This window comes from Epinephelus fuscoguttatus, linkage group LG14, assembly GCF_011397635.1.
Source record: "Epinephelus fuscoguttatus linkage group LG14, E.fuscoguttatus.final_Chr_v1".
Taxonomy (NCBI): Eukaryota; Metazoa; Chordata; class Actinopteri; order Perciformes; family Serranidae; genus Epinephelus; species Epinephelus fuscoguttatus.
In genome coordinates this window covers 9,623,758-9,647,283 of record NC_064765.1, presented here as the reverse complement: position 1 = coordinate 9,647,283, position 23,526 = coordinate 9,623,758, and the positions used below count along the sequence as shown (strand labels likewise).

The following is a 23,526-nucleotide window of genomic DNA, read 5'->3' as shown; positions in this document are numbered from 1 at the left end:
TATCCACCGTCAGTGACTCACACGTGCGGCGTCATCAATAGCTCCTCCCACAAGTTTTCATCAGCCCCTCCCGTTGCGGAAGGCCGCCTCGGTCAATTTAAACTAAAAGGGTTACTCCAATATGACTACCCTACGAGGCGGAAAATTGGGCACCTCAGATCAACTCGCCAATCCGGCTCTGTGCGTCTAAACGGCCCAACATTTGTGGAAAATCTGTCAGTGTCAAAAATGGGCTTATGAGTCATATTCAGCCATTCACACACACATTCATTCACTGGTGGCTACCGAACAACGTGCCACCTGCTACTCTTTTAACACACTCACGCTCCAATGGAACAGCCACCGGGAGTAAACTGGGGTTTGGTATCTTGCTCAAGGATACTTTGACATGTGGACTGGAGGAGCCAGGGATCAAACCGCTGATCTTCTGATTAGTGGACGACCTGCTCTACCTCTGAGCCACAGCCGCCTGTTTACACAGCTAATGAAGATTAATATTCCACTAGAATTCCTGTTTACATGCGACAGTGCCTACTCTGGTTAATGTGCAGCAACAACTTCTTTATCGCATTAAAATATTTGCCCCAGCCATTCAAACTGTTGCCTAGTTAGTTTGTGTACAACACATTCATGACAGCGCATAAAGCTGACCGTAAACAGGCAAGACGCAGTAGAATAATACTCTTATATCCCACATGTCTCAACTGGAAAATGCTTCATTCAGAAACAGGTCTAACTGAAAAGATCCAAACAGAACATGCATGTGAAATACCAGTGTGCATTCAAACATAGTCACTGTTCAGCGTCTACATTCTCACTACAGTACGCTGAGCCTTAGGTCTATGTAGACACCAGGCACACCTGTTTGGTTTGACATGATGATTGATCTTCTGTCAGTTCTGGTCTCTTTAGAGGTCTGCTACATGCCAGACTGCTCCTTCCTCCAGTCAAAGGTTGTGCGAAGTTGTTAAAGCTCGTGGCGTCTGCTGCATCACACATTTGAACAGTCAGTCCAGAACTTCCCTTTTCTTGGTTTAGTTCTCAGGTTGACTTAAGCTGCTCCAGGAAATGTAAAGATAGATGCAGGTTGTAAGCAAGTATTTGCTCATTACTTGAATTGTGTTAAAGCAGAAGAGTCACTGACTTCTACTGAACAAATGTGTCATAACACATGACAGGAACATTTTTTTTGCACAATAGTTTCCCTGTTATTTGTTTATGTGTATGCACTTGTGGTGTCAGCTGCAGAACACATATAAGCTGTGTGTGGTATTCTGTTTATCTGTGTGAATCAGCAGCACATTCCCTGTGTTGAAAGGTGGCTGTGCTGAAGGGTTTTATGGTTTACGGTTGATTTAGCTGCTCGTCCCATCACTTCACTCCCACGGATTAGGGAGCATCCCGTCTTGACCTGGATTTGAAGTCAGTGCAGCCTACTTTAAGATGGAAATTTCACATACCAAGGATAGATGGATGTATTTTAAATATAAAGCCATTGAGAACTTGCCATTGGCTTAACAAAGTACCAAAATATGAAGATGTTACTGTACAAATATAAAGAAGAACAAAAAGTAATATCACAAGTGAAAGAAAGTATGCTACTGTGAGACTGACTAAATCTTAAATCGTCTACAGCAGGGATATTTAAAGGTTTACACTGACTTTAGGTTTGGTTTTAGTAAGTTTAGAGTTTGGCATTACTTAAGAGTATAATGATGTTGAATTTGTCAGATGGAGGGCTGCCATTTGTATCCTGCAGTCGACTGTTTTCACTCCACTTGTCACAGAGTCAAGGGGATCATCCAAATGACATTTGCTGGTTAGACGCTTATGTAGGTCAAAGCTGTAACTGACCAGAATGGAGTATCCTGTTATGTAATGTTCAGGATGGCAAGTAACAATTATTTTGATCAGTTTTTATCTGTTGTTTGTCTTTTAAATTAATCGTTTAGGTTTAAAAATAATAGTGGAAAACAATCACAAGTTTTAAGAGTTCATCAGCAAATTGCTTGAATTGTCTGACCGACAGTCCCAAACCTTCTGGTTAGTGATACACGATATCAGCATGCCATTATTATTGGCAGATAAAGGCTTTAAAAGGAAGTATTGGCATCGGCAAGAAGTGAACATTTCCATTGATAAGATGACGCTTTAATTATGCAAGTTTAATTAGTTGTAATAGTTAAGATTTAGTCCTGGTTGTGGCGATTGTTTTGTTTAGAAATGTTGCATACAAATAAATATGGCGTATTTTACATGTAACCTAAGTCAAAGTACGTTTTTAATTTTGCCCAGTGAATGTATACATTTTGAAATACCTTATATTTTGATATACATCTGCCAGTGGGCCATCAAGATAAGAGTAGGAGTAATAATAAGTTAATTTTACTGCTGGAGAGACTTGATGTTGTCTGCAGTTAGGTGGAAAAAATTAAGTGCATTTATCAGTGTTGACAGTCTGCCAGAATGAGTTGGATAATATCGGCTTATCAGATGTCGTCAGATAATCTAATATGCATCCCTGCTGTCAGAAAATTGTGAAAATTGTCCTACTGTGATTCCCTCAAGCCTACAGTGATGTCATCAAATGTCTTGTTTTGTCCAACCAACTCTCCAGGACCTAAAAATATTTAATTTACTATCAAATACGCCAAACAATAAATGACATGCCCTCACGTTTGAGTAGCTGGAGCTCAGGAATGTTGTTATTTGGCTTTTTTTTTAATGGAAAACTCGCTTAAATAAATTATCAAAACAGTTACGAATTGTTTTTCTGCAGGTCAACGAATCAGACTTCTTGCTTTGACATGAACATTTGGAAAACAAGTTCTGATTAAATCAATAATGGCAACTGTATTGTGATATTTGCAGTCTAGTGACCATCGTGCTGTCGTGTCTTTCAGGCTCGAAACATACAAACTGGAGAGCTTGCTGCTGTGAAGATCATAAAGTTGGAACCAGGTAAGAATGTCCTCTTCATTATGTCAGTTTGTCTTGTCACAGCGAGTGATGAGAAAAGTAATTTTATATCAGAGCTGAAAAATGTGGAGAAGTCTGGAAAATAAGTCTGGTATTGTCAGGGGTTTTGAATGGAATGCACAATGAATACTAAAAAGACTGAAAATGAAAATATTAATGTGCAGTGCCAATACTCAAAATATGTGTGCTACTAGACCCAGTGTTGTTTTACATATTTCAGTATTTTTTATGAAACAGTTGCCTGTAGTAAATAGATAGCAACACCCCTAAACTTTAATGCTGTTTTAGATATCTGGAAAAAGTAAATGACTTCTGTGAAAGAACATTTAGTCTAAACTCTTTTATAAGTGATGTGATAGTCAGTCTTTCCTATAAAAAAGGAGAGGACGTGTGACAGTGCTCAGCTTTGGTGTCTGTGCTGGTGATGACCTAGTGACAGAGTTAGTGCGATCCAGATTAGTGGGATTACGAAGACAGCTTTGTGCAGCCAGCAACCAGACTGAGCTCAGATGATTACCAGTCAGTGAAGGAAGAGATTCACTCCTGTTTGTTTTCTCTTTTCATTCACCATGTCACTGTTTGTGTTTGGCCGCAAATGAGAGGATTTGGGTGTATTTTCATCCGACGTTTACACGTGTTGTTTTTCTCAGGTGTTGTCTCGGCCTTTATTTGAGCTGTAATTTCCAAACAATCGCTCTGAATTTATTTTTAGCTTATTAAGAAATCTATAGAGGTCTTGAGCTTTTATTCATGGCATACACATATTCTGTTTGAGGACAGGAGGAGGTAGGATCAGTGTGTGTGTGTGTGTGAGAAGCAGAGGATCAGGAGGTTTAGCTGTGACTTGGAAGAGTAGGCAGAAGAAGGAAAGGACTTACTGTCATGACTTCTGACTTTTGAGACTGGAAATAAATCCTGTAAATTCTATAAAGAATAGAAATAACTAAAAATAACAGGGCTGCAATTTACAATTTTCATTCCTAATTAGTCTGATTATTTTCTTGTTTAATCAATCAGTTATTTTGTCTTTGAAATGTCAGAAAATAAAGAGCCCAAGGCTATGTCTTAAAATGTTTCTTTTGTCAAAGCAATGGTCCAAAATGCAAATATATTTAAATGTAGAATGATTAAAGAAAGGCAGCACATCCTCACACTTGAGAAGTTGCATGAGTATTTTTGGCTTTTTCCATTCCAATGTTTAAGTTGAGTAAAAATAGTTTAAAACAGTGTAGTACTGTGGTAGTACAGTTCAACACAGAGGAATTTCTAGTCAGAAATTGTCCTCTGTTTTTCTACTGTGTGTCAGGTGCATGGCCCTGGGCAGGTAATCCCATAAGCATGTTTAAACACCATTCATACTGTATCTGCTCTGTCCATATTTGCTTCTTTCTTTTTCTTTTGCATGAAACAAGAATCAACCCAACTTAGGTCATCCTGTTAAAGCAGGAGTCTCTTTCCTTTACCCCCCTCCTTTCTGCAAGAGTCACTCCTCTCTGTGCTTCAGGTAAACAGCTTTGGGCGGACCACAGAATCAAACAGGTTTGACCAGGAGGAGTGACGTTGCAGTGAAGTCAGGGGCAGACAGAGAAAGGAAACAGGAGTGGTGAAGCCCTCTGGCTGCAGGGGCTGTAGGGTGCAGAACAGGTTAATCTGATAAGTTGGATGGTAAACAACTATTTAAGACCAAATTAGTGCTGGTTTTTACTCCCAGAGCATTAAGGGGGGAGGATGGAGAATGGAGAGAGAGTTTTTTCTTTCCCTCCTTTCCTCCCGGAGAGTCTTTTCCTCTTATGACAAGACTTTTTTGTGTGTCGTGTCGTTGCTGTCCCTGAGAAGTTGGCACCAACTGTCTGGCAGTTTCCATTAGAAATTCAGCTGCATGTCGTTTGGGTGTGGAACAATGTCTCATCTCTGCACGCAGTTAAATTTGTTTTTCTGAAGGCTGTTATGTCAGAACAGAAGCAGTTATCGTTTAAAAAGTCCATCCATCAAATCATATTGGTGTGAAACTTAACAATGAACACACTGAACTGAAACTTGGAGCGATGAGTGAGGGTGTGTATATTCAGAGAGCAGAGGGAAGCGCTCAGTCTGAGAGGAAGTGGCTTCACTCTTAGGCCTCAACTCACCAAGAAGAGAAGATTGTCTTCTTTTTTTGTAGGGGGACCAAGCTCAAAGTCATGTCACTGAAATTACACTTGCTGACATTTTTGTGGCTCCTTGCGCCGTTTTCTCTCTGTCAACAAATGCTGAAAATGTTTGTGATCAACTGTTCTCCCTCGTGTGAAGTGACACTAATTAAAGACTGTAATTATGAATGCAATAATATGTAGTTGTGAACTAATTAAAATGTTGCCAAAAATGTGACCTTTTTCTGGCATTAGTACACCCTTGTTATGGCACATAAAAGTAATAAGCAGAACTTAAATTTTACAGATAGAAGAGAGGTTCAGACTAAATGATCAGCACTTCATAGCCTCAGTTGACATTCCTGTGCATACGTACTTTATTCCTGTTACAGACTTGTCAAGCATCTGTAACAAGATTAATAAAAAAGACACGGACAAGATTAGCTTGTAGGAATAAATCACCGAGGCCAGCTCTCAAACATGCAGAGACAGGACTGTTGCAAGGTGCAGAACAAGTAAGAGAACTCCCATGAAGAGGATTTAAGTTGAAAGCTTGAGTCAAGTCTTTTAAAGTCAAAATAATAGCAGCATCCCAGGCTGCTATGTAAAACTAGATGGATGTATGCACCGCTCAGTCTTTCAGTGTACATGACATGTTCATAGTACATCTCCCACTGGTGACTTCCTTTTGCAACTTAGTGGTGTAAAAGTTAAAAAAAAAAACATTTTGTGACTTCTTCTTCTCCCCTGATTAAAGTGTAGTTAGTTATATTCTGTATTTTTGCTACTGCTACTAGTTAGTAGGTTCAATTCATTGCTGTGTTTTTTTTCCCCCATGCAATTTGCTGACAATAAGATGTTTCCAGCCTTATGGGGAGCTTAAGTATTTTTGAACCTGGACCCTATTCTCCAATGTTTTTGTGTCTAATTGAGAAAACAATTTTTGAAAAATTGGTCTAGTATTGAGCAGTGTAACAGGGTGCAGTGTAATACCTACGAGCAATTTAGCACTGTCCTTTTACATCCACTAAAAGTGCTTTTTTTGCCACTGACAGGCTCAGATTATTATTACAGTTGTCTGATAACATTATGGAAAAGATCCCTTCAGAGAAAGGAACCTTTTTCCATACCTTTCACTGATCTGGTCTCTGTTTTTTAGTGTGTGTGACCAAGTCATTCAAGTTCCAAGGAGAAGTCTTGTTCTGGAATTTTAGCAACTTTTCCACTTTGACGAAATCAGCTAAATATTTACACATGACACTGAAAGTCTTTTAGATATCACTAAGCTATGCTTTCTGTACTCCAACACAACAAACTCCTCCCGGCACTCATCTCTCCAACTCTTAGTAATGTCTCTGTCATTGTTTTTCCTGCAACACGTCACCTCTTACAAGATTTCAGAAGAAGACTGCTCTTTGAGCGAGACTTTGTCACAATAACAAAACAGTGAACGGTATGAAAAATTATGAAGTTTCTCTTTAAGGTATTTGCTGTAATGTTATCAGATCTTTCTTTTAAGATTATTTGCAGGGCTTTTTGCCTGTATTACAGTGCAGGTGTTGAGTGACAGGAAAGGAGGGAGAGGGAGGGGGGACGACTTGCAGCAAAGAGCCATGGGTTTGAATCGAACCCAAGCTGCCTATATGGGGTCCACACTCTACCAGGTCAGCTAGAGCAGTGGTTCCAACGTGGTGGGTCGCGGTCCAAAAGTGGTTCGAGGGTCCATTATAATGCACCACAAGTGACTTGCCCATGTGTCAAGTTTGTGAAGAACACATTTACACTTTATTACAGTGAATTCCAGCACGGAGCTTTCATTTTGAAGTGTCGTTTCCTGCTGTAGAGTGAGTGACTAACAGACAGCTGTGAAGCAGAAACCGAAACTGTGTGGACCTTGAACTAATGTCTAAGGAGAAATCTGGACCCTGTGGCTGCAGTTGGGAACCACTGAGCCTGAGGTCGTCCCAGTCAGACGCTTCTAAAAACAATCTAAGCGTGAGTGGCAAAAACAAGCACTTGTAGTGGGCATAAACTGATTGGCGCACAATTGCTCATAGGGTTTACACTGAACCCTATTTTGCTGCTGTGACGGCAGCACTCTGTCTGAATCCGAAACCAATTTAAAAAATTACTCACTTAGAGACAAAAACATGGAAAAAATAGGGTCCAGGCTGAAAAATACCAAGGTTTCCCTTTAAGGCCTTCATCTTTGCTTCATGATTGAACAAGATCTGTTTGTGAGACAAAGTGATACCACCTGGCACTTAGATTGAGTCTGTTTCATTAAAAAAGAAATGTGATGTTTGTAATAAACACATCTCCACAGTCACGAGGGATGCAAGTACACAGTTGTTGTTCCTTATGTAGTTTAGACATCTAATAGTTATGTTATCTCAAGTCTTCTGATGTCACTAAATACCCAAATTAGTAGCTGAGGGTAAGATTAAAGCTAATGTAAGTTCACTTGTTTGTTGTTTATCAGCTGGGTAGTTTTGTGTAGCACGTGTTGGCATTCCAACCAGACTTTAATTCAGACGCTCACGTGAGAGAGCCTAACCCCTCCCAGGCAGACTGAAAACAGGACTGCTCTTTGCACTGGGTAAAAACTTTGTTTGTGTGCTTGAAAAATGCTTCTGTGGTCCAGGATGTATCTCCAGAGATGTTTTCTTCCAGAGTTGAAATGTCCCTGTATCATTCTAATTTGGCCAGACCACAAGCCACCGGTACAGCGTCTGCCGCTATATATTGTAGTAAAGTGCAGGTCAAGGACTTATTTTTGTCCTCAGGCCACAGCTGATGGCAACTGCCAAAACTTGCTAGATACTTTAGTATTTTGACAGCTGATTTTTATGACCATTAAGAAAATGTTGTTTACATGCAGCCTTGGTGAGCAGAAGTGACACACTTGACCACATGCGAAAATAATTAAAAGCTGGTTTGTTGACAGCAGTTTCCACCACAAGCAGTGTGTAGTTTTTTTCTGGCACAGAGATTTTATCCATGAAATGATCTTAATCTGGGCAGATGACTTCGATGACAGTCTGTTGATAGAGTGCTGGAGCTGGCATTGTCTGGTAGCTCTTAACCCCCTGTTAATGTATTCCAGGAGCATGTCTCTGCACAATTGGGAGCAGCTGGGCTTACATATTTTAGTCTTCGTACTTCCTACTGGTCGGATGTGTTAGAGTGCTTTGCTGAACTGGAAAGCAGCCTGGATATCAGCCTATACCACATAAACTTTAAAAGTACAAGGTGTTCCCTCTATTGTTATTGGCTGTTTTATAATCTGCTGTATTTACACAGAGATGAAATATTGAACCGTGCAGTCAGAGGGAAATATGGGGAGAGTTTGTTCTGTGGTTTTGAGTTTGGCAAACCAAATGAAAAGATTAAAGTGTTTTCTGAAACCTAATGTTTAGGGCGTGCGCAAGCTTTGTATCATCTGAAATGCTTTGAGTGGTTATTTCTGGTTTGTTTCAGTGTCAAAAACAGAAATTTTATTCTGTAGATTTTGTAGATTAATCCACATTTCATGCCCACAATCATTTTGTGAGGTGTTTATTTCCGAATGGAAAACATCTCATTTTAAAATGAAACTGTTCCCCGAGCAGAAAATGAAAAAAGAACTTTTTGTCCATGTGTCTGTGTGATTTCTCCCTCTGTTTCCAGGGGATGACTTTTCCATCATACAGCAGGAAATCTTCATGGTGAAGGAATGCATGCACCACAATATTGTGGCCTACTTTGGGAGCTACCTCTGGTAAGAGCCAGCTTAAAATACTCCTGCTTTGTCATTTTATACTCAGTATTTTCTCCTCTCTCTCAGCCAGTCCAAGGTATAACATTTGAGGAATTCATATGTTACTGTCAGAGGGATTTAACAGGCCACTGCCTGAAACTCACATGACGTATTTAATTACTTAGTCACACCTGTGTGTGAAAGTGTGACTCAACCCTTTCAACTGACTGGTGCTGACTAGGCCCTTCAGTGTCAGGATGCAGCTCTTGTGTTTTAATGGAGCCAATGTTTTGTGGCTGGTATCTGAGAGGAAGTAGGGCCAGTCCGCCCACCGCTGCTTTAGACTTCCAGCAGGTTTAACTGGAATATGAGCGTCTGATCTGTTTTATTTGGCTGTTATTCCACAGAGCTGCATGTCTTATCACAGCAGGCATGTGAAGTACAGTCTCGCCACATAGAGCACGAATGGTTACTGTAAAATGTTAATGAGCAACCCACCATGCGTTAATTATTATCGAACTAGATTAATTGTATTAGAGGAACCAAAATTTTATTTGGGGAAATTCAAGTTTCCGTTCAGGGCTGTTTCCTGACCTAAAATCCTTTCCATGTCCAGCTGACACGTGTGAAAAGTAGCACGGTTGTGATTGAGTATCTGGGGCAGTGCACAATACCATCGCCTCAACTGTCACAGTGTGATCACAGTCACACACTAGTCTTATATTTAGCTTTTTGTCAGAGCGTTGACATAATTTTTCTTCACACCCCTCTCACATCAGATATCCAGTTTTACTTACAGAAGCACCAACATTTGTTTATTTTACACCTTTCTGTATAGGCATTTAACCTTGTTTGTTAACGTGCTTTGGTACATTTGTGTCAGGAACATTTTCTGAATTGCACAGCTTAACTTATTCAAGATTTTAGAAGGCTTGTACTGCTTTATTATGTCTTGCTTTAAGTGTAACTAGCCAATTGGCAAAGCAGCAGTTGATGATTTTCTCTCATTTCATCAGTCGAGAGAAGCTTTGGATATGTATGGAGTACTGTGGTGGAGGATCTCTGCAGGACATATATCATGGTGAGCTTCTCTATTATTCGATACTAGTAAGTATCGAATAATACTAATAATAAAACTAGTAAGTAAGTAGAAATGTTTTGAAATACTGTGCATACATTGTAAAACCTGTCTCTGCCTCACTGCTTACCCTGCAAACATGGAATGAAATTGTGTTGTTACAGTGACAGGACCTCTCTCGGAGCTTCAGATAGCATACGTCTGCAGAGAGACCTTACAGGTAAATAAATATTTAAAAGAATAAGTCAGTTTATGGAATTTCAGTTAAACTAATAACTAAATATTTTAATTTCCTTTGCAGGGTTTGGGATATCTGCACACCAAGGGCAAGATGCACCGTGACATCAAGGTATCGTATCTTTTCTGTTTTGTTTCGTTGTTTCTAGCATTCATTGTATCCAGGTCAGGCCTATTCTTATATGCCACACAAAGACACTTTGGCCCAATCCCATTTCATATTTTCACCCCTACCCTTCGCTTTCGAGTGCCACCTTGCCACCAGGGAACAGAGTTACAAGCAGTTAGTGGTTGAGGACTTCACCAGTGTTTCGGAGAACTTTAAGACCCTGATACATCATCAATATGGTATTTATGTCAACAGATAAGAGGAGTGTTGCCGGACATTGCAAATATGCTGTTTTCTGTAGTGGTAGTTTTTCTTGCACACACTACAGGCAGCCTCTTGCAGTTGGCAGGTCGCTTGTGATTAGTTCACAAGTTAAGTTTCACACTATCAATCGATCAAACAAGGCATCAAATTAAAAAGCACTGCTTCATTACCAGACCACTAGCCCTTCTCTGTATGCTAACGTAAGCAACCCATGCTGCTATCCTGCCAGTCGACTCGGCACTGATATAAGAGGAGCCGTAACAAGTGCAGCAACTTGGAAATATGGCAGTGCTGGACTGTCATGCACAAATCAGCAATAACAAAAGGCTAGCTAGTTAGCTACAAAGACATCACCATACTAGCTAACCCATTAGGGCTGCAACGATTAGTCGACTAATCTATGACTAATCGACTATTAAAATAATCAGTGGCTTTTTTAGTAGTTGACTTATCGGTTTCAGTAATTTTTCATAGCAAAGTACTATAAAAGTACTCCTCAAAATACTCAAAATACTCTTCTTGCAGCTTCTTATGTTCAAATATTGGCAGCTTTACACACTCTCCCATGATGGTGAACTAAAAACCTTTGGCGTGAGTACGAAACAAGACATTAGATGACATAATTTTGGGGTTTGGGAGAGACAGACCGACATTTTTCAACATTTTAACACATTTTTCAATAAAATGATTAGTCGACTAATCGAAGAAATAATCGACAGATTAATCGACAATGAAAATAATCGTTAGTTGCAGCCTTATATTGCATACATTGGTTGGTTTTCTTTTGTAGCTTGTGCTGCCATCTTGGCAATGATTTCTCATCAACACTTGGTTTGAAGTGTGCCTCTTGAAAACTTTTGTTTGCAGGGCCATGTAGCCCTGAAACTTCGCTGTGCACCTCTGTCCCAACAAAAACTGGGACATGCTACCCCTGTATGTACATGTGCAAAACGTAGGGATAAGGCGTAAGTAGTAGGGCCAATAGGTGTATTGGGATTGGGCCTTTGTCTCACACCAACACAGATTACCAATAAAATCTTTTAGCAATAAATCTCAAACCAGAAAACGCAAAAAAAAAAAGTAGAGGAGTGAGATTTACAAAAGAAGCAGTAGAGTTGCACAGCTCTAAAACAACTAATGTCACTGAAAGTGCATCTGTCTGGCCCTTAAGCAGTCAAGAGATCCGACCTCTCTCTGACGCAGCAGCATTGCAGAGGTGTGAACTGAAGTCACAGGAAAAGTGCTCACTCAGGAGCATGTGACCAATGGTGTCACTTTCAGCGGTTTTGGTTGAGCTGAAGTTGATCACGCCTGGTGCATTCACACAGACTGGAGCCTCAGTCTCATGCGTTATCACACAAGGTCAGGGCTGGACCTATTATCTTTACTCAGCTCTACGCTGTGAGCACTTCCTGTTTCCTCTACTCTCACCGCAGGATGCCACCAGAGAGACTGTCAGTCACAGCCAACAGAAACAATTTCAGTAGAACTGTCAAAAAGCTGTGATACTAGTGCAGCTTTACAGGCAGTCAGATCAGTAACAGAACAGCAGTTAATGCTTTAACTAAACCAGATGTTAGTGAGAAAGTTCAACACGTGATTGGCACCGTGTTATGAACCAGTTGGGCAACACATGAGCTCAGTATTTTCAACCTCAGTCTCATGATACTAGAACATTACTATGATTTCCTAGTATTTCCTCAAAGTAAAATAAATGTTGATGGGATTTCTTTTTTAACAGGGTGCCAACATACTTCTTACAGACAACGGAGATGTGAAGTTAGGTAAGTTGCTCCTAAGCATCTTAATTCTGAAGGACTTGAGCTCTTCTGTATCTTCCAGTCGTATGTGGATTACATAATCTGAAAAGCCGTGTCAAACCTTGTTACAGCTGACTTTGGAGTTGCAGCCAAAATAACAGCCACCATTGCCAAAAGGAAGTCTTTCATTGGAACACCTTATTGGTGAGTGTGTCACCCTCATCGAATGAATCATTGGACCCCTGACAGGCTTTGTTGAACAAGGTTTTTTTGTCTGGAGTCACTTTGAATACTATCAGTCAGATATGTTTCCAGTCAACTGTCTCTGTCACCAAACTTATTTATCTAACATAAATTAGCTTGTGTAGACATGTTGTACATGTAATCAGATAGATGCTTCCATCAAAAGATAGATGTTCAAGTTCCCACAGCAGCTGATGTGTTTTTGGGTAAGACATTATGTCCTTGTCGACTCCAGGGCCTTTGTTCTGTCACTGACCCTGACCTCTAAACATACCATCAAAGGGGACAAAGTAAACATCAGTTTCCTGCGCATATGAACAGGGTATCTCATTATTTGTGTCAGCATTGGTTTTCACATCAAGGAAGACTCTCTAACCAACCTTAGTTTTTCCTTACTATCAGAGAGTCGTCACTGAATTGTTGTTCTGAATTTGTGCAGGATGGCTCCAGAAGTAGCAGCAGTAGAGAAGAACGGTGGCTACAATCAGCTCTGTGATATCTGGGCTGTCGGCATCACGTCCATAGAGCTGGCCGAGCTTCAGCCTCCGATGTTTGACCTACACCCCATGAGGTATGTTTAACTCTCGTCAGAAATGATCAGTCAGAGCTACTTTCTCCTTTTCTGTAACAGTAATGTTTCATCATGTTCAATCCTGTTTAGTTCAAAATACGTTTAGGATATTATTAGAAGAGGTGGCAGGCTTACTTGGGTCACCTTAACTAAGTATATTTCTCTCTCTAAGTCTGTCTAAACCACTCTTAATCCATGTTTTTTGTTTTTCCCAAGGGCCTTGTTTTTGATGTCGAAGAGCAGCTTCCAGCCTCCGAAGCTAAAAGACAAAAACAAATGGTGAGCGCCCCAGAAAATTCCATGTGCTACTCTGGGATGACATTGTGATACTTTACTTTTTGGTATGAGAAGATAAAAGTGATGATCATTGCACTAAAACAAACTCATCTTGTTCCCCAGGTCCACCGCTTTCCATAACTTTGTCAAAGTGTCTCTGACAAAGAACCCAAAGAAGAGGCCCACGGCAGAAAAACTGCTATCGGTAATACTTGTTATTGCCCTCTTAGACATGTGGTAGACATTACATAGTAGGAGGCCTACATGTTTACAATGAATGTAGTCAAGTTTTTTAGTCTGAAAACATTCACAGTGGATGTGCTGCATGTTAGCCAAGTCTCATAAGTCATGTCAGTGTCCTGTCTGTTACAATTTCTTCCTTTAGTTGAGATTAGAAACTGCAGTTGTTGGATGTGTGAATCCTGAAGACCAGACAAAGAAGGAGAGGATCTCAGATGGCCCAATGAGTTTCTCTGTTGTTTGGCTGAAATTCTAGCTGTGTGGGTCAGAGTCAGATGATGGTCCTAAACTCCCAAACTACAGCATATTTATTAAAGAAAAGTTATTAGCAGTCACATTCTTAAGAAGGCTGAAGCCTGATTTATGGTAGGGTGCATGACACTTTTGATAAGTATCATTTGACAGAAATTAAACAGTCGCGTGTCAATTTCAATTTAGACTTCAGTGAAAGGTTTGAAGTTGTCTTCATGGTAATCAGAGACACCCTGCATTATTTACTGTCCAAGTGTATTTTGGTTATGTTTTGAAGCATTATCTGTACAGACAGCTGTTCAGATTTTAACCAATAACCTGCTGTATATTTGTTTTAAATTGAACAGTATTTACATTGATTGATCAGCTCCCAGTCTGTCTGTGAGCGGCAGATTCCCCTCACTCACTGCGGTGAGCTGAGAAAGAAAATAAATGAATCCATAAATTCAAACATTGTTGATTGCTGTCTGTGGCGCTGACATGAAAATTATTTTGGTTCAGTAACATCTGCTGTCAGTCAGCCTGGTGATGGCACCGTGGCCGGCTGCTGTCCTCTTAGCTCCTCAGGAGCAGCTGCTGACAGATGGCTGCTTCAGAGGTGCTGAATGCAAGTCACAGTTGCTGTAAAGTGAAAACTGTCATCTCCGCGGCGACAATAGTAACACTATCAATTGCATTGAGTGTCAAAATATGATATAACAAAGTTCTTGAGGTGTACGACATGAAAGAAAAGTGTCGAGCAACACTTTTTTCTGCTGGCAATACGTCATGTCTGTCGAGCAACACTTATCAAAAGTGTCGAGCACCCCACCATAAATTAGGCTTGAGGTTCCAGCCTGTGTCTATGCACCAAGAAGAACCATCTTTTAAGAAGCAGACAGTTCTGCTGCCACTTAAAGAATATGTTTCATTATTAACACAGTGCACGTCTCTGAGGAAAGGTGTCTCATCCTAATGGTCCAGGAATGATTAAAGCAGGTGGTTTAATTACTCTGCTACAGTGAAACTTGGACTTTGATATGCAGTTCTGTAGGGATTTTGATGTCCCGGTTAGCAAGGACCTTGTGTTTGAGATTACTGGGTGCCAGACCGCTACTATAAGCCGTTATTCTCACATTATGCACCAGTTTGTGATAACTTGAAATCCTGTCTTGTGTCCTGCAGCATGTGTACGTGTCCCAGACGGGTTTGACTAGGAGGCTCGCTGTTGACCTCTTGGATAAGATGAACAACCCAGACAACCACCAGCATTACAGTGAGGTGGACGACGATGACCTTGAGGTAATGCCGTATTCTGTTGCACATAAACATAGCAACAAGGCTGTGGGAAGTTCACCTTTGATTTGAGAAATTCAGAAGGAAATTTAAAGTCCTTTCAGCCCACAAAGAAGTGATCAAACATAACAACACATTGACATCTTTTTTGAACACATATACTCGTAAATATGAATATTTGATTGTTTTTGAATGTCTTGTTGCAGGAAAGTTATTTAAAAAATGGCAAAATGGTTTAAAAAAGCAACCATTCTTTGTCAGATTTGACAGAATCTTGCAGTCAAACAGACTTCCATGCAAACACTGACAGACAGACTATTAGCAGTGAATGTAAATATTAGCACAGCATGTTTTTTCAGCAACTAGTCAAAAAAAGATCAAAGGTGAGCTTTTCTGAAGTTTGTTTTCAGGTTTCATGAAGCTTCCCTTCCCCCTCTTCTTGATTCTCTCCATTGACATTATTATTCCAACTGGAATCAACATCACATCTATGTGGCAGCCAAAGAGGTGGTACCAGTGCCTTTTAAAAGACCATTGTGCTTCTCCCCCCCCTGACAGCAGTAGCACTGTCTTGGCCACCGTGAATGAAAAAACCCTGAAGGCTATTGACTGCAAGCAATGGAGCTTGTTGCAAACAAACAGCCTCTGGGATGCATAATAATGTGATGATGCATAGACACAGCACAAAAAGTAGCTCTTAGTTCTCCCCTAACTTGACATGCAAGTTTCACAATTTGTGTCTATAGATAAATCAAAAGATAATGGTGCTAAATGACTCAAGGGGATGCAGCGTCTACGTTACATAATTTGATAACACTTTACCCTACTCTACGCTTGTCTAGTCAAGTGCTGCTCTCACTGTGAAAACATACTTCCTGATCTTTAATAATCTCTCACTCTTTGCTTCACGCAGCCTCTCTCTGCAGTCAGACACACCATCCGCTCCACCAACAAACAAGCCAGAGCTGAGAGGACACGTTCAGAGATAAACTGTAAGTGAACAAAAAGCCCAAACGCATCACTGAGACTAAGGCCAGCCCCCCTGTCGTGAATCTGACCTGCCATTGGTCAGCATGTCAGTCAGCCGGGTTGTGTAGGTTGATTGAGGTCCGCCGGCTTGTCTGAGGGTCATCCCACTAATCCTGCAACCCTGGCTGGCACTTTTCCAAACCACAGCATGTGGTAGTGTGTATAATAATAGCCTGGGGATTCATGGAAGAGAAAGTGGATGTAGTAGAGTCCATTAAGTTAACTGTCCCTGTCATTTTTTAACTCAGTGAATATTGTGAATAGCTTGTCTGAAGGGGTCGTAAAGGTTTCTAGAGGAATTTGGTGTTTAGTCAACAAGTGCTGATACTGAATTTGGCAGAGGATCTATTTAAATAGATTGTGTCAGTATATAATTTTTCAACCCTTCAGGGAAGTTGTTGAGTGTCTGTGCTGTCATCAGTAGCTGTAGATAAGTTGAACGCTGTGTTGTGCCTGTCGCATCAGACTCTCATTTCATCATTTTGGCTCGATGTAGTAACAGTCCCTTGGTGAGATATGTGTTATCATTGGATGTTCTGTCATATTTATCTGTAACGATTCGTGCCGTGCTTCATTGTGTCTTGTGCTTTGTTCGTACTGTGATTGTACCAGATGCACTTCCTGTTTAGTTTTATCTTTATTTCTCACAATCACGTCTGACTTTCCCTCCTACATAAAGCAAACAATGGGACAGACCAAGGAGGGCCATGCTCAAGTCCTAGCTTCACTGAGGGACACAGGGGGGACGCAGGTCAGTGACAGTGTAGTGAGTCACTGTGTGTTTGCATAATTCCGGAGCTCACTCCCAAGACTTCCTGAGAAATAGGATGGTAAAGCGGATCGTTGTGTTTGAGATTTAAGTGGCATTAATAATGTGAGTTCCTCTGCATGGGGTGGTTTCTTACAGGTTATTTAGCTTCGATTGAGACGTGTTTGTTCCTGTCAGACTCACTGAAATAAAATAACACTGTAGATGACTAATCAGATCCTAACAAGGAAATTTGTCAAGTGACATTTAACATATGTACATGTTGGGCAGCGCTTTCTAAACAATAAAAATGGCATAACATGGCAATAACCATCATTTACCCTCTCTGTTATGTAGCGGTTGATCTCGTCCCCTGCTCAGAGGGTAAGGAGCTCCTGGAACTCATTACGTTTAAGTTAGCTAATAACTGCTGCTAGCTGCTTTTTAAATATTCCTGTGGTGGGTCGCACACATGTCGCACCCATCCCGTCCTGCTTGGTCACTCTTTTGCACAGATGTCGATTTGGCGCTATTACTACCTCTGCTGCCAGCTTAAAGACAAGGCCATTCCGTGATCCTAACTTTTTACGGCACAGTCACACATGAGCATCTGCAGGCAAGTGACCATCGCTTGCTGAGGTGATATTCATGCTGAATGTGGACAGTGACGGATTTGATGCACACAGAAAGCTAATGTTAAATGTTAAATGTTAATGTTAATGTTAAAGCAAATTAATATGTCAAATCGTGATGTTATTGGTACATTTTCAATTTTCTTACGTTCCAGACCTGTCTCCTGACTCACTGCCAGCCAGGCAGCAGCTGTGTCTCAATTCAGGGGCTGCAGCCTTCAAAGGTTGCATTTGAAGACCGATTGCGTTACATCGGCGCGACCAAGGCTGTCCCATTTCGAAGGCTCTTTCTTTTTTTTTTTATACTCAATTTTTATTAATTTTAAACATAAAACAACAAAAAGTCATAGATAGTGTCAGTAGAAAACACAGCTTCTTGATGCAATATCTATGCTTCTCAGGTTTCAATCAGGGTCTCCAGTGGTGTCTCTGTTGTGAGACTTATATGTTGTCCATTTGTCCGATTTCGTGTTGAATTCTCAAAGGCTCTTTCAAATGCGGTCGAGATATGCAGCCTACTTTCCCAAAACTTTGAGGATGCAACGGATGAATCCTTCGTGGCCCAGCCTATCCCAAGATGTATTGCGTGCCGACGGCTATTATGTATTAAATTAAGATAACTAACAGTTGTTAACTAATTTAAGTCTACCTGAAAATGGTCCATCAGCCTGAAATGTGTCAAACGCCAGATTCTCCAGCGGTGAATCATCTCCTAAATTAGATTTTTTTAAAAAATATATATACTAACAGTCTCTGGGTCCATGATTTAGGGCTAACTAACTTACTATCTTACTCCTTCTTTTGTCAAGCACAGCTGGTTGCTAGGTAACAGGAATAGCAACGGGTCAGGGCGAGAACAACCAGTGATGCAACCAGGAAATCCTCCGCAGACCAGACCATCTCATTTCGGAGACCGTTCGGTTTAGCTGATGTGGTCTTCAAAAGACGTGACCGACATAGATCACAAAGGGCGTGTCCTTTAGAGGGTGCGGCCCCTGAATTGAAACACAGCTACTATCTGTCATGTGGGGCAGGTTTTATTTTTCATGACCAGTAATATACATTAACAGCTTGTTAAACGTGGCAACAATCACTGTCTCCTCCACACCTCCTTGGTATTGGTTGAAGCTAAAACTTCGCTGGATAAAGTCCACCAAAGTTGAACTCCAGGCAATGCGAAAGTGCAGATTTGCTTTGCCACTAGAAGCAAATTTATCCACCTTTTTGGAAGTGAACAGGAGGTGAATATATGACAGTGGTTATCATACTGCTCTGAAACAAAATGGTGGGGCAGAACAACGGTGCAACATTCAACAGGCTGTGTAAAAGGGGCTTCAGCTTCACTTTCTCAAACGTATCGCTGTATGTTGGTTTCATAAGTCTGTTAGTGACTCACCTCCTCGCTGTTATCTGTGTTCTAAAAACTGCAGCACCTCCACATTATCAGCATACCTCAAGAAGAGAAACACACCAGGAAGAAAATAATCTGTGGTCTGAATTCTTGAATACAGAGTTTCTTTGTTAATGAGAAGCTGATTATGTGGGAGAATTTATTGGCAGGTTGGTTGGTTGCTTTCTCCTTCACAACTACAGCAGGATCACATCATGTTTATACTGGACACTAAACCAGTCTCCTCTATGGGATCAACTGTTTGACAGAATGTGACCTCAAATCTAAACTCAGTGGAATCTGTTCCATGATTTATTTGTATTTCTTTCTCTCTCACCAATATTTCCACAAAGTGAACAGATCTGGTTAACGTCAAGTGTAATCTGTGTTTGTCTTTGATGACCGACTAGTCTTTGGGCTCTCGACCAAACATTCACGTAGTAGCATAATAAATCAGTGAACGATCTCTGTGGTGTTTTGGCAGGTACAATGTAATGGAATTTGTTGATCTGCTGTTGGTTCATTCTTACACGTGATTTTCTTCTGTCACTGCTACTAATGCACAAGAGTACTACTCCCAGGGCTTTGTGTGTGTTGAAGTGTTGGGCACTGATGCCCTCTAGTGCCAAAGATGTGTGCAAGGGAAAAACAAACAAAACTGAAATTTTTTTTTGTACTTTACAGTTGACAAGCTCCAGTTTGAACCACCACTCCGGAAGGAAACTGAGGCTCATTCTGAAATGGTAATAATCATGTTCAGTTTAATCAATACTAATATTCAAGCTCTGCGTTCTGTTTCTGATGAATTGGTCTAAGGGCATGCAGAAGAATAACATCTGCAAATGAAAGAATGCAGGTTTTTAAGTATTCTATTTTTGTCTGTGTTTCCACAGGATGTGAGTAAAGATAATGACTTCCCTTCACCCTGGAGTCCCTTTGCAGAGGGAGGAATAACAACCAGGTAATCCATGGAAACTGTTGTCACGGGAACTGCTCCTACCTCCCACTTTCTCTCTTTCTCTCCTGGCTTACTTAATAGATGGATGCGCTCTTGAGATTCATCCAGAGAAAGTAAACACACATGCAGTTAAAGTGTATTTTACTTCTTTGGAGTCTGTTCATATTAAAAAGAAAATACAGAAATATTTGCAGTAGTGGTAGTGTTGACTAATAAAGACTAGTTTTAGAAAGCAAGACTTTTTATGATGAAAAGACTCAATAAGGCCCGATCAGACAGAGTGTGCTTTACAGGTTGCAAAATGTGAGGCGCACTGCACTGCTTTTTGTTTGTGCATGTGTGTGTGTGTGTGTGTGTTAAAGCCTGCCCCAGTCTGACAGAGCGCTTTTTGCAGCATACTGCGTCTTTTTTATTTGTTGCTAGGCAACCAATGAACCACCTGTCCTTAGCTTAACCACCATTTTGCTGTGAAGTAAACTCACAAAACTGTACCTTAAAATCTGCGTAGAAATTTTAAACACAGGGGGCACTTGGGGGCGGGACACAGGGAAACGGAGATTCATGTGGGTACATGAGACCCTCAGGATGAGCAGAAATCACATGGACTGTAAAAATAAAGGACGTAGCTTCCGTGGCGTCACCCATTAGTTTGTGGTCTTCTGTGTTGAAGCCTCGAGTTCGGCATATATGCTGTTGACATCTTGGTTTCCGGAGACAGAAGTGACCATAGTTGGGCGAGGGGCTGGCACTGTGGAGGAATGACCAGTGGATCTGACCGAGAAGCCGAGGATACTATCGCAGACAGCTTGTCACTCAAAGCTGCCCTGCGTAACTTTAAACCTTAATAAAATGTCTAAGGGTGAGTTGTACAGTTGTCATGAAGGGGAATGTAAGCCATTGAGACCAAAACCGTTTTTTGTACCAGGCTGTAAACATTTTTATTTCTGCTTTTAAGTTGTGAATTTTACCATTGGTGTACATGGGGATTAACTGGCTTCTGGAGCCAGCCTCAAGTGGCCGTTCAAAGAACTGCAGTTTTTGGCACTTTCTGTGTTGGCTTCATTTTGTCAGCCCCAGACGCTGCCACCAGCTGGTCCAGGAGCTTTGCCTGGCTGATTGTTGGCTCATGGGGACAGTTTAAAAATCTACTGTCAATTGTCAGGTCTAATTATGATTTGTAAAACATCAGCAGGTGGTTAAGGCTGCAATCCTTAAGATACGTCTTGCAGCTTCCCCAGTAGGGCAACAATGAAAGAGAGTTAATGGTAGCTTAACACAAACCATGTAATAGCTACTCTATCAGTTGTCGTCATTGCTACTACAGACTACAGAGTTTTTCAACTCAAGGTGTTCAGGGTGTTCCTGCAAAAATACGAGGTGCATAGAGTGAAAAAACACAAGGTGCTCAGCAATGCAAAAGCAGCGAGCATAACGTGTCACTATCATTGAAAACACTTAGAAAAAGCTGCCCCAGGCTGGTTAAACATGCTCTGTCTGAGCGGGGCCCAAAGGATATTTGTAATTATGCTCTGTGGTCTAATATCCATTGTTGACACTGAGTGAAAATTGATTTTCTTGGGGATGCTCCTCACTGTCTCTCATTACCCTGCTTGTTCACTGGAGCTAACCCGTGTCTGTGCATGAACTCACTCTCTCCACCTGCAGTTTGAAATGTTACTTTGGCCTGTAAGCCCCATCTCTCACTTGTTCACGTGCTTTAAATGTGTTTCTCCTTCCACTTCTCTCTGTCCTCTCTTTGCTGTCGGTTTTTCTCCCATCCCAAGAAGGAGCCTCCTCAAAAGCGTTGAGGACGAATTGTTCCAACGGTAACACTAACACTGCGTGTGCTGTAGTGCCCCACCTACGTCATCCACCCCACCCCTCGCTTGGTTCCCATCCTCTCTGCAGTGAGGTTTAGCACCACCATGTTCACAGATCACCCTCCCTGACACTCATTCAGCATGTGTGGTGTGATAATAGCTGTAGATCCAAACTAAACATACTGCTGCAGGCATGATTCTGAGACAAGCAGGCAGGTAGAACACTGTGATGCAGAGAGACACCTGACCTTAATGGATGGATAAAATTCTGAACGTTGTCTGTAGGCCTTATTTTCATCTCAGTTTTAATTTTCAAACAAACATAGTAGATAATGGTTTAAAGTATAAACACAGCTCTGTAAAAGTATCTTCTTGTGGTTTCCATCCCATGATGCCCCCCCCCCCTTACACTCATACTCTCTTTATCTCTAAGGAGATCTCTAAACATTTGCACCATTAACACCCCTCCTGAGCTCTGATGAGTCTTATTTTCCACACTGATCACTGTGTTTGTCTCCTGCAGGGGACACGTCGCCCATCTCGAAGATGCCTTTGAAGAAATGGAGCTGTGAGTGATGTCATTACATTAAGATTTCATCATGGACACAAAAACATCAATTGCAGTCGTTTACATCATTAAAAAAAAATAAAAATAAACTTTTATTTCAGGTCAACCCTCAAGCCAGGTGTTCCTCCTCCTCTGCCCCCGAAGGTGGGATGCAAAATTCTAAAATATTTTTTCCTGTGTGGATTTTTGCAATTTTGATATAGTTATGTATTGTATGTATGTTTCTTAAAAATCTAATTAAGTGTAACCAAACTGTCTTCTCTGTGTCCCTCTCAGCCACGATTAAACAGCTCATCAGAAGAGCTAGGCCTTAACGACGAGAGGTCTCTGACGGTTCGGAGGTTCCCCAACTCTGAGAACGGACCGAGCCAGGTGGTTCGCAGACAGAGCACACCTGAGCACCTGGGCAACAAGGCGGAGAACTCGTCTCCAGATTTCCTCTCTGTCAGCGTCAGCAGCCCCGGACTTTTGTCTCATGCCTCTGATCCTGGTGAGTCTCAGCATCTGAATTTATGTTCAGTAACTTGTTCATATGTCTTTCATATATTTTGACTACTGTCTGTCCTCTTGAAAATTGGTTTCTAAATGAGACTTAATTTGTTTTTTACAAGCTCTCAGTAAATCAGAATATAAAGGTAAGGGAGTCTGATGTAAATGTGTCTGATCTTTGGGTTTAGATTCCACGTGTTTGACAGTACAAATAATATTCATGCAGCTAGTGTTAATTTAAATTAGCTGGGGATTTTTTTGTTTATTTTTAGTCCTGTGTCAAATTTCCTTGTTAGTTTTTATCATATTTAGGCCCTGTCTATACAAACACAAAAGTATTTTTTAAGATAATTTCCTCCTCTGTTCAACTGGATCTTGTAGTTTTTTGTTTGTTTGTTTTGTTTTTTAAGTCAAGTCTTAGTTGACTTGACTCTTAGCCAAAGAAAACGCTAACTGTTTTCGTCTAGTTTTAGTCCATGAATGCTGTTGTCATTTTTCACTCATCATATTGAATATTTCACTCAAACTAGTCAAGCCAAAGCCAATAATTTTCTAATTATAGTCAAACTTGTTTCACATAAGATTTTATTTCATCATTACTTGATGAAAAACACAGGTTAAATGATTAAGAATGCAGCTTTGCACAAAGGGTCTGGACAAAAGGTCTGATGGTATCAGTTTAAGTAATACATTCAGACAGCCCTGTCGTTGTCATTGTTATTTTAACTCAAGTGAGTAAG

General features: G+C 40.9%; 1 protein-coding gene across 4 annotated transcripts in view; it reads left to right on the top strand.

Annotated features, from left to right (window-relative positions):
* Nucleotides 1-23,526, top strand: part of map4k5 (mitogen-activated protein kinase kinase kinase kinase 5) — a 42,932-nt gene that overhangs the window by 4,700 nt on the left and 14,706 nt on the right. The window contains exons 3-21 of one of the 4 annotated variants that reach the window (XM_049595609.1): nucleotides 2,904-2,961; nucleotides 8,778-8,868; nucleotides 9,864-9,928; nucleotides 10,090-10,145; nucleotides 10,227-10,274; nucleotides 12,277-12,319; nucleotides 12,427-12,499; nucleotides 12,978-13,109; nucleotides 13,326-13,388; nucleotides 13,509-13,590; nucleotides 15,042-15,158; nucleotides 16,066-16,144; nucleotides 16,861-16,932; nucleotides 17,287-17,313; nucleotides 19,636-19,694; nucleotides 19,845-19,912; nucleotides 22,253-22,297; nucleotides 22,399-22,441; nucleotides 22,574-22,787. In XM_049595609.1, the coding sequence (XP_049451566.1) occupies nucleotides 2,904-2,961; nucleotides 8,778-8,868; nucleotides 9,864-9,928; nucleotides 10,090-10,145; nucleotides 10,227-10,274; nucleotides 12,277-12,319; nucleotides 12,427-12,499; nucleotides 12,978-13,109; nucleotides 13,326-13,388; nucleotides 13,509-13,590; nucleotides 15,042-15,158; nucleotides 16,066-16,144; nucleotides 16,861-16,932; nucleotides 17,287-17,313; nucleotides 19,636-19,694; nucleotides 19,845-19,912; nucleotides 22,253-22,297; nucleotides 22,399-22,441; nucleotides 22,574-22,787 (1,435 nt within the window). The remainder of the gene's footprint in view (nucleotides 1-2,903; nucleotides 2,962-8,777; nucleotides 8,869-9,863; nucleotides 9,929-10,089; nucleotides 10,146-10,226; nucleotides 10,275-12,276; nucleotides 12,320-12,426; nucleotides 12,500-12,977; nucleotides 13,110-13,325; nucleotides 13,389-13,508; nucleotides 13,591-15,041; nucleotides 15,159-16,065; nucleotides 16,145-16,860; nucleotides 16,933-17,286; nucleotides 17,314-19,635; nucleotides 19,695-19,844; nucleotides 19,913-22,252; nucleotides 22,298-22,398; nucleotides 22,442-22,573; nucleotides 22,788-23,526) is intronic. The other 3 variants (XM_049595611.1, XM_049595610.1, XM_049595612.1) reach the window with 3 other exon arrangements.